This window comes from Pteronotus mesoamericanus, unplaced genomic scaffold (assembly GCF_021234165.1).
Source record: "Pteronotus mesoamericanus isolate MK-2021 breed Mesoamerican mustached bat unplaced genomic scaffold, CSHL_Meso_final contig_27, whole genome shotgun sequence".
Classification (NCBI taxonomy): Eukaryota; Metazoa; Chordata; class Mammalia; order Chiroptera; family Mormoopidae; genus Pteronotus; species Pteronotus mesoamericanus.
In genome coordinates, this window is record NW_026555115.1 from 25,399,018 (window position 1) to 25,417,162 (window position 18,145).

General features: G+C 36.4%; 1 protein-coding gene across 1 annotated transcript in view; it reads right to left on the bottom strand.

The window, feature by feature from the left end:
• The window catches only part of SLC49A4 (solute carrier family 49 member 4), a 75,689-nt gene that overhangs the window by 51,793 nt on the left and 5,751 nt on the right, over positions 1-18,145 (bottom strand). Inside the window, exons 2-3 of the mRNA XM_054575210.1 lie at positions 15,364-15,457; positions 1,463-1,728 (exon numbers count right to left, since the gene is read on the bottom strand). Coding sequence (XP_054431185.1) covers positions 1,463-1,728; positions 15,364-15,457 — 360 coding nt within the window. The remainder of the gene's footprint in view (positions 1-1,462; positions 1,729-15,363; positions 15,458-18,145) is intronic.

Sequence of the window (18,145 nt, forward strand, 5' to 3'; positions counted from 1 at the left end):
TCACCAGATCTAAGCCACTCTGGGTTCTAAACTGCTTCAGAGCAGCAGGTTCTCTCCCCTCACTGGGATTCTCCTCCATGGCTCTCTCTCCCTATTACATTCTTCCTCCTAACCATGGGTACTTGGCTAACTCTGCCATCTCTTAGGTTCCAGCTTAGACGCTCTATCTCTAGCAAACTCTACTTGATCTCCAAAATCTGGGTTAGGTGCTCCACCTCTGAGCTCTTAGAGCAACTGTAGGACTTAGGCTATAGTACTTTGTGTGTTTACCTGTTTGTATCCTTTGGGACACTGTAAGTTCTATGAGGACAGAAACCCTGTTTACCTCAGTGCCTAGCACAGTGACAGATACACAGAAGCTCAAAATATATGTTAAATTAATAAATGAATAAATAAATTAATACAAAGTTTATTATAATCTGGTTCCTTATCTTTCCAGCCTTATTTTATGCCACTTGCCACCTACACCCAAACTCACGTATTTATACTAACATAGCCCTATCAAATTACATGCAGATCCCTAGACATATTGAGATCTCCTCAGTTTCTCTGTCTTTGTGGTTGCTATTCCTTCTATACACAACACCCTAACTCACTTAAACATTTGGTGAACTCCTATGAAATTCTTATTTTTATGTATCACAATGCTGGTGAAACCTTCCCTGACTCTGCAAATTCTCTCCAAACTCAGGCTGCCTTCCAAGCTCTGTCTATGTCTATCTGTATTACAATTCTCTCTTCAGTGATCTTACCAATTTCTAGTGTTTACTTACCAAAGTGCTTGGTATATTATAAACACATAAAAAGTTTTCTGAATGCAGAAAGAAATAATAAACAGGTATATGGGGAAGAGGAATATATTTAAGGAGATCTGTAGGAGACTGTAATGTAAGAGTGGACTACGGCTTGGCTCTAGAAATAAAGAGAAAGGATCAAAGAGAATGTTTTGGAAAGGTCATTACCTCTTATTAATAGACTAAACATACAAAGAGTAGGAAATGAAGAGAATAAACTGTGGGTGACCTGGATTTATTAGATAAGAGAATATGGCCAATAAAGGGGAAATTGCAAGGGAGAAAGTGTTTTAACACCTACCAATAGATGCTTAACTAATGTTTATCGTTGATCATGCTCTTTAGTTTTATATACTGATAAGATGTCTAGAATGTGCAGACATTAGACAATATGTTACACAGAGCTTAACTGTAAATGGATGGGAAAAGTAAAGTTAAGAAATAACCTTCCAGGTAGCAATAATACATTTGAAACTTAGTAACTTCCCAGAAAGGGTAAGCTTCAAATAGGCATCTCCATATTATATAACAAAGAAAGCACGTACATACACATGTATACATTAGTCCTTTTAAGTATTTCATAAGAAGTGATCTGGTATATAAAAGCAGAGAGAAGATGACTGGGATAGAAACAAAACATTATAGGAAGAAAATAAACTTCAAAATACCTGCATATAATACAGTCTCTATACGATCTTGAATGTGGGCTCTGCTATTCTCTGAAGCAAGAAGAGGCGACGTCCCATTGGGGGCTGGAACAAGAAGTGGTCCAACTAAAAATGCACATGCTCCACCGAGATAACTGAGCATTGATGCAATAGCTGTGGCAGTGGCCCGTTCATCTGCAGAAAACCATGTTGTGGAGAGGAATGGAGCTGCATTCATTACGGTTGGACCTGCCAGTCCATTCAAAAGCTGTCCTCCATGGATTAATCTGGAATTAAACAAATTAAAAGGCTATGAGGAGGTGAAGCAGGTGTTTTCTAGATAAAAAGATAGTGGCCAAACAGCAGTAAACTAGGGCAATAAGAAAACATATCCCACACCTGAAGGGTAAAGAATGTTGACTCTTGCACTGGCTGGTGTGGCTCAGTGGACTGAGTGCCGGCCTGTGAACCAAAGGGTTGCGGGTTCGATTCCCAGTTAGGGTGCATGCCTACATTGAGGCCAAGTCCCCAGTGGGGGGCGCATGAGAGGCAACCACACACTGATATTTCTCTCCCTTTCTTTCTCCCTCCCTTCCCCTCTCTCTAAAACTAAATAAATAAAATCTTTACCAAAAAAAAAAAAAAAGTGTTTCCTCTAACAGAATAGTTACCATTAAAAAAAAAAGTTGACTCTCTCTGAGGGAGATTAACTACAGTAATAGTTACCCCTTATTCATTTCACAAATATTTACTTAAGTCTATAATCTGTGCAACATACCAAACTAAATACTTCCAAATAACCTTGTTTCATTTGTTTTCACAACTGTATGTGGAAGTGATCATTGTCCCTATTTACAGAGATGTGAGAGCTTCTCCTAGAAAGAATAAGAAACTTGCCCAAGTGCTAACAGGCAAAGCTAAGATTTAGTCTGGCTCCAAAATCCATTCTCATAAAGAGACCTAGTTAAGTGCCACCAGCCCTACAAATAATACAGTCGAGCTCCACATCTCATGCCTACAATAAACAAACAAACAAACAAATGAATGAAGGAAGGGAGGGAGGAAGGAAAGAAGGAAGGAGGAAAAAGGTTATTATGGTACCTCTAATAGAAAAGGAATTGGTGGAGGAATCAGATGACCTGGTCTGCAACTAACTAGTTGAATGACACTGGGTTCCATTGTGGGATTCCATTTCTTCTCCCATAAAATGAGATTAAGTTGCGTAAGTGTGTACTAAGCATTCATTAGGTAAAGGTACAGTAATCACCGGATTATCAGGTCCCTTCTGGTTATAGGTCTCCGACTGGCATTAATTGTAAGGGTTGGTGAAGAGTAGTTTCTTGTTGTCATTCCATTTGTTCTCTTGCCCATCTTTTCTCAATACTCTGTTCAGTGCTTTATCCTGTTCCTTGCTGACCAAATGCTTTCCCCACATTTCCCTCTCCACCCCCAACATATACATTCACATTCATGAGTAGCTTTGAAGAAGAAAACAAGCCAGAAGTTCAAAAATCACAGACAGGAAAGGGAGGTGAATCCCCCTCTTCTGCCTTACAGGTAAAGGGAAGGGCAGGGACAGTATACATGACATACATGATAATTACTTTTTTTGTTCATTTTGCTTTTTAATCACCATGTGGGTATTAAATCATCTTTTTAAACAATTGCCACCTTAAGCTACTTATTTAAAGATTTTTGAATGCAGAAGGAATAAACAAGCCTAGGAGAGAGAGGTAGGGCCCTAATGTAGAAGCAAAGTGAGTGAGAAGTAAAGTATGCTAATTAAGTCTGCTCACATCTTTGTAAATGTTGAAAAAATTTAAAGGCAAAACAGCTCCAAGTGTCATTACTAAATTAAGACAACTTAAGACATTTGAAAATATTCTTGTGTAAGAACTATTTTCTAGATGACAAAAAACAATTTAAAGTGTTTATAAACTGAGTACCTCCTCCAAAAGCCATTGAATCCCCAGCTGCCACACAGCAACTTCATCACAGAAATATTCTTGAAACAGTGTCATTAAGTGGTTTTAATTATGACTCTCTTAATCATGACTTGTGATGCCGCAACAAGCAGACAGCACATGAGGGCCCACAAAGGTAACTGCTTTGATGTGTAATGCTTTAATGACGTATTCCTGAAAGACTCATCTCATCTAGAAAGAGAAGGACTGGAATGAGTATATTTATTACACCTAAGAATGTTAAGAGTAGAAGGAGAACATGGAAGAAACAATCTATCAAAAAAGACAAAACCAAACAAAAACAGGACGGAACAATATGAATCCTGACAGTTTAGTTTAAAACTCAAATTATTGCCATGGCTTAACATTTTGGTACCCCCTCTGCAGAATCACAAATAGACCATTTTTCAAATAGCAAACCCAAGCGTCAGAACTTGGGAGCTTACAATAACGTAAGGATCATTCAAGTCCAGTTTACTCAATTCTCAGATCAGAATGTTTCTCACTACAACATGGTATACATGCTAAAGCAGAAACCAAAGCAGGTAAGATACTAGGGGCATTTCTCTGTCTCCGAGGTCACTGAACTTTGGTGGTAAACCTGGAACACATGTATTATCATAATGAAAAATCATCTCAGGAATTAAAACATGCTGGTTTGGTACTTAAACATTACTCTAACTTAAATAAGTATGTACTTTTTGTATTAAAAGTCATCATACACAAATACACTCCTCACAAATGAGCTCAGCAAGAAAACTGGACCTACAGGATCTTGGGCTTGCCCTGTGAATTCATGGAAGCCTGGCAGGGAAACCCAGTCCTGTCTTACCAATATCTAAGTTTTCCAGAACATGGTCCTGCTCCTTCTCACACTTGTACCCCAGAGTCCCTCAGGGCCTGGCAGTGACCAATATAACTGGTGATAAGCATACGCTGTCCCGCTAATCATGATTTAACACTAACCTGTATTAACTGGATTTCTATGTCTGCCTCACCCTATTTTCTGTCACCTACCATTAACTACCTCTATTTTATAAAACTGTTTGTAAAAACATATTTAAAAATAAAATTCAGTTTTATATATGAAGTCTGGCTTTCTCATTTAATGGCAATGCAAAATTAGAGGCCTGTTTTTCTGGGAAAATGCTAGCCATAAGACATAATAAATCATATAACATTACAATAAACTTTACAATGACAATAAAGGAGATAAATAATTATAAATTGTTCAATATAAGCTGCGTTATTTAACTCATTCAACCAACATGTACCGAGCATTCACTGTATATTGGGTAGGTGTTGTGGCTGGCCTAAGTATATAGGAATATAAAGTTAAAAAGGCAAAGCCCTTGCCCTTAAGAATCCCTAAAAATAGTTGAAGCACTGTACCAGGAATATAAAGAAATTAAGTCAAAAATTAGTCTTGCCCCCTAATGCTTGTGGGACCTCTGACAAGAGTACCAGTGTAGGTTTCTGTATGTCCTCGTTCTCCTCTGACCCCTGGCTTTGGTCAACAACATCAGGGGCTTTACGTGTACGCTCACGGACTTGAAGGTCCAACTCCACCCATCCCCTGCCAAACAGCTGTCCCTTGGGCCTAGGGAGTACATATGAGGGATGCAGTCTACTCTTGGAAGAACAGATTTGGGAAGGACTGCTGCAGGGATTTCTGGGGTCTTGTGTACCTAGAGGGTGGTGGAGGTGGGGTGAGGTCACATTTCCTTGGCCCTACAGACTCCTCAGTTCATATAGAACAACAAAACTGAAGGAAAACCAGAGTGGGACATTTCAGGCGTGGAGTCTAGGACAAGGACCTTTTGGTAGTATTGGAAACAATAGTGGAACTATGGAGGACAGGATGGTTTGAAGAACTGCTCCTAGACACATAATAGATATGGCTAGATGAATGACTGAATATGGGGGGAGGGTGTACAACCATACGTCTGTAAAAATGTCCAATAAGTGGATTAATATAGGCTAGAAGCTAAGAAAATAAGTCTATGCTAAAAGATACACATTGGGGCTGGGAACAAAAACTGGAGAATATCAGTATTTTAAAAATAGAGGGAGAAGAGTCTAGAAAAATGATTGAGAAGGAGCAATTACAGAGCCGGGGGTGGGGGTCGGGGGGGGGAAGAGGAAAGATGAACATCATAGCAACTAAGGAAAGAAGGGTACCAAGAAGACAAGAGCCCTGGCCAGTGTGGCTCGGCTGAGCATTGTCCTGCAAAGCAAAAGGTCACCACTGGTTTGATTCCTGGTCAGGGCACATGCCTGGGTTGCAGGTTCAGTCCCTGCTCAGGGGACATGCAAGAGGTAACCAATCCATGTTTCTCTCTCATCTCGATGTTTCTCTCCTTCTCTTTCTTCCTCCCTTCCCCTCTTTCTGGAATCAACAAAATTAAAAAAAAAAAAGATAAGGGATTATGATAGTGTCAAAACAGATAGTTTAACTGAAATGTAACCACTGGATTCGGCAACAAGGAGGTTATTTGTGATCTAAATATAAGTAGTTTCAGTACAGTGTTGAAGATGGAAGTCGATTTTGTGAGGAAATGAAAATTTCAATTTACACTATTCATTCTGGTAGTAAGAAACAGATGTCAGAACATAAACTAGGTATATAAGCTTAGCAATGTGAAAAAGAAAAGCCACCCAGCTTAAATGAATAGTCTGAACTGAAAAGTCTCTCTGCCTTCAGAGAGATAAATGCACCTCACTGTAACTGTCTTAATGCTTTCTAAGCACTTGTGAAAGAAGTCAGCTTTCAGAAATTAACACCTATTGATTTGGGTTAACAAAAGAAGAGCGATTCACAATCTTCAGCAAAGTAAATCATGTAACTTAATGTCTATTTTTCTGTGTCATCATTACATGCTTCAGTTTTGTTTTGCAAGTAACAGTTAAGTTCCTTGTGGGAAAGGACTCCGGTTTCTAAATTCACAGAGTGCTTCACGAGGCACTAAGGCAGTGTGGATGCTCTCTAGGAATGAACGGACTGGTTCAAATAGAGGCAAATTGGGTCACTGAAATAGACAACTAACCCACCCTTTAAAAATCTCACTTATCTAACACACACATCGCATCAGTTCCACTTATAAAGAGTTTAAATTCAGCAATACAAAAAACAAGTTGTTTAACAAATATTTTGGAAATAAAGCCTTTAAAAAAAAGACATTGAGAGCGGTAAAAGTAAGGCCAACAGTTTAGTACTGTCTCAAACACACTGGACTTGGGAAAGGTAGGCAGAAGTTAAGAGTGTGAGCAGGCAGTTTTGTCTCCTGGGCAATGTAGCAGAAAGGGAGTTCTCTGGAAACTGACTAATTAATTCAAGGGATCTAACTCTTTTTAAAAATTTATTGATTGATTTTAAAGAGAGGGGAAAAGGAGAGAGGAAGAGAGGGAGGGAGGATGGAAGGGAGGGTACATTGGAGGGAGGAAGGGAAAGAGAAAGAGAAAAAGAGAAAGAGAAATCAATTTTGTTGTTCCATTTATTTATGCATTCATTGGTTTATTCTTGTATGTGCCTTGACCAGGGTTTGAACCCACAACCTTGGTGTATTGGGACAATGTTCCAACCACCTGGGCTACCCACCCAGGGCCAAGGGGTCTTACTCTTGCTTCCTCACCTGCAACTTCATGCTTGATGATGATAGGTGTATATTCACAGTTAGGGGATAGCAAGTCTGACCTTTGCAGGTCAAGCTGTAACAGATCACCCTTGTCTCCTCTCACTGATTCCTAAACTTATTCCTTCTCCCTGTCTCCCACCTCCTCCCTTTTTCTTCCTTTCTACCTCAGGTCTTTTCTCTTTTTTCCCTTTTTCTCCTTACCTAGCTTCTGTCTACTTCTGAGGCCTGGTTTGTGCCATCCCCGAAGGCCAGCTAGAAAAATAGATAAGAGAGAGGGGAATTTCCATAGAGGCTCAGAGGAAGATTAGATTAAAGATCCCTGAATTTCTCCAGCATCAACAGAACTAGATGGTAGACACCAGGAAAGCTGAGTGCTGCCCACTAGTGTCAGTATTGCTGAGGTTTGCTGGCCTATGGTAGGCGAGGGGGACGCCTAAAAAGGCCTAACCAAGTGCTGCCCTTGCCCGGCGCACCTTCTGTCCGCAGAGGGGCTGAGGCCTCAGTGGCACATGGTATGGCATTTGTGCACAGCTGAATTTCTTTTCATACTATTTTCATACAGTTTTTCAACAAATGCCAATAACTAAAGTTCAAACTGAAGACTACAGTTCACATTTTCTAATGTACTTGACATTTCAGTTTGTATTTAATGATATTCTGGTATCCTAATGTTTTGCTTTCTGACATCTAGAATAGATACCTATCATTTCTGATTTATTTTCTATTAAGAATAATGTGATGTTTTAGCATTAGAATTTTTATAGCTGGAAGCGACTTGAAACCTCGCCTAGGTACCCACCCTTCTCATTTTATAGATATAAAAATTGAGTTCCAGAAAGGCTATTAACATGTTTAAAATCACACTCATAATTTCATAACTTTCCTACATCTAAAAGTATCAGGGGGGCTCCAAAGTCATACAACTAGTTAATGGCTAAGCCAGAACTAGTAAGTAAAATTAGAACTGATTTAGTCCACAAATTGCTGTAGTCTTCCACATGGTCTCAACTGAAGGTTCTCTGTTTAATAATTATAATAATAATAATAGATTGTTAAGATAACCTAAGATTCTTGGATACAAAGATGTACTGTAGCTAGCATATTTGTATTCCGTGCATAAACCTACTTTATAAATCTTCAGTTTATTAAGACAAGAATTGGTGATAACCTTGGAGAGCTGGCTTTTTAGAAACTTAACAAATACTTCTTTAATACTTCTTTAAAAAGTACAGCATTTTTAACTTAAATTCTATGTATTTTTAATATGAAATAATTTAGAGTCTATAAAAATACTTACCTCTAAGGCTCAATATGCTAATAGTTCACAATTTTTTTTCCCCAATTCTTAATCATCCTACATTAGAATAAACTCGTGTTATAGGTTTTCCTGGATATTGAAAATGGCAAAAGTGTTGGAAAGAGCTTTTTTTATGTAGCCCAAGAAAAGACAGGGCCATAAAAGGGGTTGGAAATGTTATGAATTAGTTACAGGAAAAAGGAAGTTAGGAAGGGAGAAATAGAGATGAAGGTGGAAAGGAAGTGAGCCTTCTAAACACTGTTATCACAGCCTGTTTTCTCTTATAAAAATCTATTTCACTTTTGTATCTTTAATAATTTGGCCAATTATAATTCAATTAAAATATTTACTGAATATCTATCATAGTCAAGGGACCTGCAGCTAGACACTAAAGGGAATATAAAGATAAGTGTTAAGTCTTGGCCCTAAAGAAGCTTATAATAATAACTAATCAAGTACCAGTTATAGAAAGTACATAAAAAACACAGTGAAAGAATATTGGATTAGTTATCACAAGACTCAGCTTCTAGTCTTAGCTAAACTTATTAGCCATGTAATCCCTTTCTGTTTCAATTTCTTCCAAAATATTTTATCTACCTCACAGGGTTTTTATTAAGGCCAATGCAACAATCTCTCGACAAGGTACAGAGGAAAAATAAACAGATCTGAGATGTCTGCCTCCTCCCAATTTATTTCATAACTTTTTTCTTGTCTCCTAACTTTTATTTTGTACTTAGTTTAAAAGTGCATATAAAAAAAACACAAAAGAAAAAGTATATATTCTCATAGCACAGAAGTGCACAGAAAAGAAAAAATGAATACATTCAATAATTCAATTAAATAACTCAGACAACCACTATGAATATTTTGGTTGTTTTAGTCATTTTTCTTTCAGTATTTTTTCCAGTGAATCTCTCAATCAATACATAAGCATATGTAACCACAGATATCATACAGAATATACAGTTTTATGCACTAAATCTTTTTAACTTTACAGTCTGTCATAATCATTTTAGCATTTCATTAAAGATTTTTTATAATTTATAATCATAATTGTTAATGGCTCCATGACAGTCTATTACGTAGAAGTATAAAAACCCATTTAAGCATTTTTCTAATGTTTGCTACTTATTTGCTAATACTGATAATGCTGTTGTGACCTCTTTGTATACAAGCATTTGCCAATTTCCAAATTATTTAAGGTCAATGAAACAAAGGCATGAACATTTAGACCTCATGAAACCTACTCTCAAATTGTTTTTCAAAAGGGTTTGTAGTAATTTTCATTTCCATCAGTGGTGGTTGACAGGACCTGCCTCACCAGCACTATCACTTACACACACACACACACACACACACACACACACACACGTACGTACGTACGTACGTAACTTGGTGTACTAATTTTCCATTGCTCTCATAATGAAGTACTGCAAACTTAGTAGCTTTACAACAATACAAATTTATTATATTACAGTTCTATAAATAAATAGTGCCACATGGGCCTCATTGGCCTAAAATCAAGGTGTCAGCTGGTTATTTTCCTTTCTAGAGGGCAAACCTTACAAACACTTCTAGAAAAGTTTAAGATTGCTGATCCCTAAAGCAATCCTAGGCCCCCCAAATCAGCACCAGGCAGAAAGTGAAATGCAAAAGCTGCATAGCCCTCACAAAGAGCATTTCCCTCAACATTCACAGTCGTGGCCACTGAGAATACCGGACCCAAAAAAAAACCTTCCAGAGGACATAGCCAAAGCTGCAAAGAACAATGAAAGGAATTATTCCCAGAGGGCCAAGAAGATGCAATAGAACCCAGAAATTCTGGATTTTCAGTTAGATGCAATAACTGGATAAGACTGTGGGTTTTCTCCTTTGAGGAACTTGTTCAAATTGTTGATTCTGGGATTCATTCAAGAGACTGACTGAATAGGACTGGAGTGAGGCCCAAGGATCTGTATTTGTAATAAGCAGGTAGTACATGGACCATACTTCCCAAAAATACTGATGTAGGTGAATATGAATCTTATGTATTTACAGAGAAGAATCTTAGTTCTTAAATCTACCAATTGTCCATTTTTGCATCAAAATGTTTATATTTTTGTACTAGGGAAATTTACATATACAAGTATATGTATCTTGTATTCCTTGCCTTTCTTCCTATTATTATTAAAGCTCTAATTATTTCACTTAACTGGTGTTCTCTGTCAAAAGGTAATATATGCACACAGTAAAAATATTCTCAAGAGTAGGAAAGAGTATAAAATATAAAGTAAATCTCCTTTCCTTCTAGACTTCTAGTTCCCCAAAAACAAATAATGGTAATGTTTTCTTTCAGAAACAGTTCTTGCTAAACAATGGCATGCATATCCGTCCCACTTTTTTCTATGTAGGAAGATATTAATGTTACATAATAAGTAATATACAATGTAACATATTATGTTATATAATAAGTAACATAATGTTACATAATAAGTAAATTTTGCCTTTTTATAAAACTCTAAAGTATATATTTTAGAGAATATCCCATATCAGCACTTACAAAACTTTATTTCCTTTTCATGGCTGTATACTATTCCACTATATGTCACCATAACCACTCCTCTATTGAAGACAGAGCGTTGTATCCAATCTCATATTATTACAAGCAAAGCTTCACAAACATGGTTGTCCCTGCAAACTGGTAGAGCTTTATATGTGAGCTAATTTTCTGGAAGTGCAAATACTGGGTTACAGGACATGTACATATTCAATCTGATAAATACTGTCAAAATGCCCTCCAAATAGGGTGCCCTAAACTAGTCACCCTGATATCAGAGGGGCCTGTTTTTCCCTATACTTCAGCAACATAGCACATTATACTTTTTCATCTTTGCTAATAAACAAATATTTAATTGCTGTTTTAATTTTCATTTCTTAATTATGCTGGAAAGTTGAGCATCTTCTTAAATTTATGTCATTTGTATTTCAATTTCAATTACTTGCTCCTATCTATCATCCATTTTCCTACTGAGTTGCTATGTTTCTTATTGAAAACATTCAAGTTGAAAACATTTCCATTTTTTAACTTGTCTTTTTACTTTGTTTTATAGTATATTTAGCCATGCAAATATCCTAAATTTTTATGTATTCAAATGTATCAAACCTTTCTTTATAGCTTTTGGGATTTGTGTTGTAACTGGAAAGCCTTCTCCATTCTAAGGTTATTAAAAAGAGTCTTGTTTTCTAACACGTTTATGGTCCATTTTTATATTTAAATCTTCTTTCCAACTGAAATTTACTTAAGTGATAAGGCAGAAATTTAAGGTTCTTCAATTTTTTTCTAGATAGACAAGCAGCTGTCACAAAACCATATATTAAACAAATTATTTTTTCTGATATGATCATTTTAAATGTAATTTTACCAGTCACAAAACATTTCACAATGGAGTTTATTTCTAGAAAATCTATGTTTACTAGATCCATACTACTTAACTATCTAACACATGTTAGTAAATGTTATCTATTGTTAATATTAATGAAAATTACACTGAATTGAAAGATAATGTGTTAGAGGAATCACTGGATGCGTGTATGATTAAAAAACAGATATAACTTACTATTTAATTTCACCTTATAGAAGTCTTTAAATTGTTTACTGGGTAAGCAATATCACATTTCAGAGTATTGAGCAACACCACCTATAATTTCTTTTGGAATGATTTGTTCCTGATCATAAAAGAAGAAATGTTTTATAGTTCACTATTCTAAGTTCCTTATTTATCTATTACTATGTTAAGAAAAGTGGCAAAATAATTTTTCCTGAATTTTCATCGATACTATGTACATAAAGTAAGATATGCAGAGGTAGAACACCATTTGAAAGGCTGTTAAGACTAGTTTTGATTGAGGAAAGGGCTTGTCAGAAAGCCACTATTCTTGAAACTTACAGAAGCTAAGAAACAGGAAGCCAGAGGTGCAGGGGCACTATTCCAGAAGGGTAGGTCAAAAGTTCAAAAAGCTCCAAGTGAAACAGCGCCACAAAAAACAGACTGCTAAGTGCTGTTTCAGTGCTGGACAAATGCACACTAATGGTCTTTATCGCTTTGCGCTGAGCGTCAGATGGAGACTGAAGCTTGAAAGTGGTGATCTATTGAATCTATTGTCAAAAATACATATTCCAATTGTAGCAGTTTCATTTTAACAGCTGTATATATAAAAGAAATACTGCATACACATAAAATGAAATCTCATTTCAAGGGAATAATATTCCTCCATTCTTTATATCCTTTCAATTTCTATCCTTTCTTCACAAACAATTCAATCTCTCAGGACTCTTTATTTTACTTCTCTTTCCTTCTTTGCTTACATTTCTTTATGAGCTCTATTTCTTTTTTCATACCGCCTTCTCCACCTTCAGAGTCAACTTTTTATTATTCCTGGAATTTTATATCCGGAAAGAACATAAGACTAAACAGAAGTAATAGTATGGATGGCCCCAAACAGAAAAAAAGCTAACAGAAATATTATTAGGCATTTTTAAAGAATGCATTGTTGAATTTAAGTTTATATTGAAATTTGTACTTAAAAGCTGTGGAGGCTTAGAAAAAAACAGATGCTTGAAAAATTTAAGAGCATCTCTATCACAACAATGAAACTCATCTGTTAAAACCTCACATAGACGGATAAGAAATAAGACTAGCTTTCCATAGGAACTCAAATGATTTTTGCTGTCTTCCCTTTGAAATATGAAACACTTGGACCTAACCAGCGTGGCTTAGTAGGTTGGGCATTGTCCCACAAAGCTGAAGGTCGCCAGTTCCATTCCCGGTCAGGGCACAGACCTGCATCGCAGGCCAGGTCCCTGGTTGGGGGCTATCGACTGATGTTTCTCTCTCATATAGATGTTTCACTCCCTTTCTCACTCCCTTCCCCTCTCTCTATAAGTAAATAAATAAAATCTAAAAAAAAAGAAAATATGAAGCTTGTATAGCTTACAGTTTCTAGAAAGATAACTTATTTTGAAAAATTTGAAAATAAAAAGCATTTATTTTGAAATTGAAAAATTCTGTTCCCAATGAAAGACAACATCTTGTCTTTAAAATTCACTCCTTTCTCCTCCTGGGTCCCTTAGGTGAAACCTCAATCACCTTGCCTTCAATTTCTTTCTCTCACGTTCTCTTTCTCATCTGTGCTATCCTTTTCATTCCCACAACTTCCAATGGCAGGAAGTCATTCCAGACTCTATCCTTTCTCTTATTCCCCTTAACTAATCCATCAGCAAATGCTTCAAAACATCAGAATCTGACCACTTTTCACCACCTCCACTGCTACCACTGTGGCCCAAGCTACCATATGTCTCACCTAGTTTATTGCACTGGTTTCCTAACTGGTCTCCTTACTCCCGCCCTTGACCTCCAGCTTCATTCTATAAAGCAGACTGTGACTATGGTTCTCCTTGGCTCAAAAATCCCAGTGGCTTCCTAGCCCGTACTCCCACCCCCATGCATTACTGCTCTGGTCACATTTCCTACCACCATTCGCCTAAAGTCTCTTGGTCAGCTCAGCCCATGCCTCCCTGTCAAGCCGGGCTCTTCCCTTCCCACCCTTTACACTTGCTATTTTTCTGTTTGGAATTCTTGTCCTCTGGATAATGAATCATTCCTTCAGGTTTTTAATCCAAAAAAGTAATCCTCCCAAATGAGGTTTTAACAACCATTCTTTCTGAAATTTTACCATCCTTCCCCTCACATATCAAATCTTTCTGTCCTATTTGATTTTTTTCCTCCATAGCACATACTATGTATTTTACTTGTTTACCTAGTTCATTGCCAGCCTCCCCAACTGGAATGAATACTCCACGAAGCAGGGATTTATCTCTTGTGTTCTCTGCTATATTCCCAATGCCCAGGACACATAGTAGGAGCTTAGTTAATTTTGCTGAATAAATGAACTAATAAACAAACAAACACAAACAAACAGGCAAACAAAAGAATGACTCCAGCTTGGACTCTTACTGCATTTTTCCTGGTCTCATACAAGCAGTCTCCGTAAGTAATCCTATGTAACTATAATCAATAGTTTACCTAACATAGGTCTGATCCTACTGCTGTTCTGATGAAGAACCTAAGTGGCTCATAAATTTCTAGTGAGGAAACTACAATTCTATAGGATAGCATCAAGACCCTTCATAATCTGGATAACCTTTTCTCATCTCATCTCTTCATATCCCATTCTTACAAATTATGCTATGGACAAGTATCTTCCAAACTTGAGTGCTTTACGGGTCCCTTTTAAAGGGAAAATATATCTCAATGGCTTTCAAGGTCACATCTAAAGACCCCTATTTGAGAAACACTAATTTAAGAAATTGATGTTTAGGGTATATAAAAATGTCTTTTAGTTACAGATTATTACTGGTAAAATAATTCTTATTATAACCAAAAGGAAAACAAAATTTTAAAATCTTGTACCTTGCACCCGCTGAGAGTAATCCATGGACTCCCATTGCAGAAATGAAATTACTTACCCATCTTGGAAGAGACCTATGCTCACCTGCCTCAATGACTTTGTCCCTGCTGTTCCTCTGTCCCTAAATATCCTTCCCCTAACTATAGTCATCGCAATTCTACTCATGCTTCAATGCCTGGTTTAATTATCACCTCCTTCATGAACTCTTCTTTCGCATATCTCATCCAAAACTTTTCTCAGTCTCTCAGGGCAATTTTATACCTCTTCTATGGCATTAACTACATTCTTCTTCCTTATGTTACACTATTATTTTCCTGTGGTTATTATAGCACCTGGATAGCAAGAACATGTTTTTCTTTTTTTATTACATACTAGTAGAGTATCTTCCATATGGCAACTAATAAATGTCCACTGAATTAATCATTACATAGGGGAAAAAATAAATGCTACTATAAATATGACTCTATTGATTGTTTTAAAAATAGAACTGTTCACTAGAAGTTTATAAGCAAACATATATAATATACTCATAACAAAAGAAAAAATGTGGGGAAAAACTAAGTTATTTATAGGAGTTACCTTCTTTTAAGCATTAAGTCTGATATAGGTATGCATCTTAGTCCAGTACCCAAAACCATAAGGAAGGATGTAAGCAGCACAGTTATCCGAAGACCTGAAAGGAAACAAAAACATCTGGATTATTTTCTATTTTTCTCTTCAAGTCAGTCCAATGTTAACATTAAGAACAAAGATGTGTTTACTCAATCATACTGACATTATATCCTAATATTATAGTTTTCTCTATAACTCCCAACATGGAAAAAAGACCTCTACATGAGGAAAATGAAATTATTCTAACTTCAATAGAAAATGTGAGAATATCAAGGATAGAGGAGTAAGTTCCATCAGCTCTGTTTTTTAAAAAAATAAATGGCTAGAATGTTTTATTCATATGTTACGCTAAAAATATAGAAAATAATTTTAAAGAACCAGGTATTTTGGTTTTATACCTCTAATATAAAATTTCTAATTTTTAAATGCTAGCTGAAAAAAACTCTCAACTTCCCCTATAATGTCTTTTAATATGATACATTATTGCTTTAAATTTTCTCCAAAAATAATTGGCCAATCATGCATTTTCTATTATAATCAGGATAAGCTAATGCTTGTTATAGGGTCACAGGAGGTGATCTTTAGAATCCTTTGATTATTAACATAATAATGGTCTTTCTTTTTGTTTTTCTTGATTTATCAGATGGCTTTCAACTTACAGAAAGATCTTTTTTAAAAAAGCAGAAGATAACGTGGGTTAGATAGCTTTCCTCTTTGTATCCCAATACAATCAATTATTTTGAAAATGTGTGCCACTGTCTGGTCACATGGATATGAGGGTAAAAAATATAAAAATAATGTAACTGAAAATAGACACAACAATCTAACTATGGCAGAGTAATACAATGGGACCATATCTTCCTGCTATTAGAAAGCTGTACTGCTGTTACTATTGGTTGGCCAAAAAGTTTGGTTAGTTTTTTCTGTACAATGGCTCTAGTAGTGCTTAGTTGTCTTTAACCTCATTTGAAACAATTTTGTCAGATTGTACTGTGAGAGCTGTCATATCATTGTGCACTGAAAAAAACATTAAAATTGATAAAGTTTTGTGCAGCCATTTAATATTGAAGATGGAAGAAAATACACAACGTTTTCAGGGTATTATGCTTTATTATTTCAAAAAAAGTAAAAACACAACTGAAATGTAAAACAAGATTTGTACAGTGTGTGCAGAAGGTGCTATGACTGATTGAGCGTGTCACAAGTGGTTTGCGAAGTTTGTTGGTACTACTGTCATTTTGGCCAAATAATTCTTTGCTGTGGGGCTGTCTTATGCATTGGAAGGTAAGTTTAGCAGCACCCCTGGCCCCTACCCACCAAAAGGCAATAGCAGGAGATAGGTGACACACTCGACATATCCAAATCAATAAAATTATTGGTGAAAATGAAAAATCTGTCTTTTATTTTACGGAAAAAACTAAACACTTTTTTGGCCAACTCAATACTAAACTAATACAGTCTTCCAGTTTGCAAGCTGCCGCATCACACAGGTAACTATATTGAGTATACGGCAGAGGCGGCAATGCTTCTTCCAGTGTCTCCCAAACTCAACACCTCTTTGATACCATTTCACAGTGAGTAGACAAACTGCTTCATGCAAACTTTTTTCAGACCTGTCTCTTTTTTTGGCAAAGGGAAGATGGCTAAATGGTTGGTTTTCAACGGGCTTCTGAGCTCGAAGAAAACTGAAAGTAATCATTTACCTTTCTTCTGAAACATCTAATCTGCTATTAAATTCTGTCCAATATATTTTTTTCACATTAGACACAGATTACATTTTCATCTCTAGAAGTTTAACGGTCTTTTTTTCTGTGCCTCTCCTTGAATTTTTCTACCTTCTTGAACATACACAGCATATTTAGACTAGTTGTTTTGGTGTCCGTGTCTACTAATTCTATCATCTGTGACATTTATGGGTCTGTTTCTATTGATTGCTTTTTCTCCTCTTTATGAATTGAATTTTCCTGCTTCTTTGCAAGCATGGTAATTTCTGATTTGGATATCAGGCACTCTGAATTTTACCTTGTTTGATGATGGAGATAGATATATATATATATATTTTTTTTCTCCTTTAAATATATTTAAACAATGTTCTGTGATACAGCTAAGTTACCTTTGATCTTCTCAAGGAGTATTTTAAGCTTTACTACATGGAACCCGAACATCCTTTAGTCTCGGGATCATCTACCTTTAATACTGAAGCAACGCCCTTCTAAGTATTCAGCCCAACCTCCTATGTATGTGTTATGAGATTTCTCTATTCTGGCTGATAGGAAAGTGAACTATTCTCAGCCTTGTAAAAGGGAACAACTCTGGGAATTGTTCTGCCTGCTCCTTTTTGGTGGTCTTTCCTCTAGACTTGGGTAGTTTCCTTACATGTACCCACTGATCAGTGTTTAGCTGAAGACTCAAGAGAAACTCTCTGTAGATCTAGACCTTTCTCTCTGTGAAGATTTTTCCCTATCTGGTAGTCTACCCTAAGAATTCTAGCTATGTGGACCTCTTTGAATTTCCAGTTGTCTCCTCAACTTAAGAAAACTTCAGGGCTCTATTTGGGCTCACCATCTCTTCAGTGCCGCTTGGAAATTCTCTCCAGGTAGTAAGCCAAAGCAATCATAGGAATCACTGTACTGCTCTGCCTGTTGTCCAATGTCTGAAAACCACTGTTTCATATATTTTTATTTTATTTTTTGCTTTTAGTCGTGGAAAAATAAATTCAGTTCCAATTTCTCCATCAAGGACAAAACAG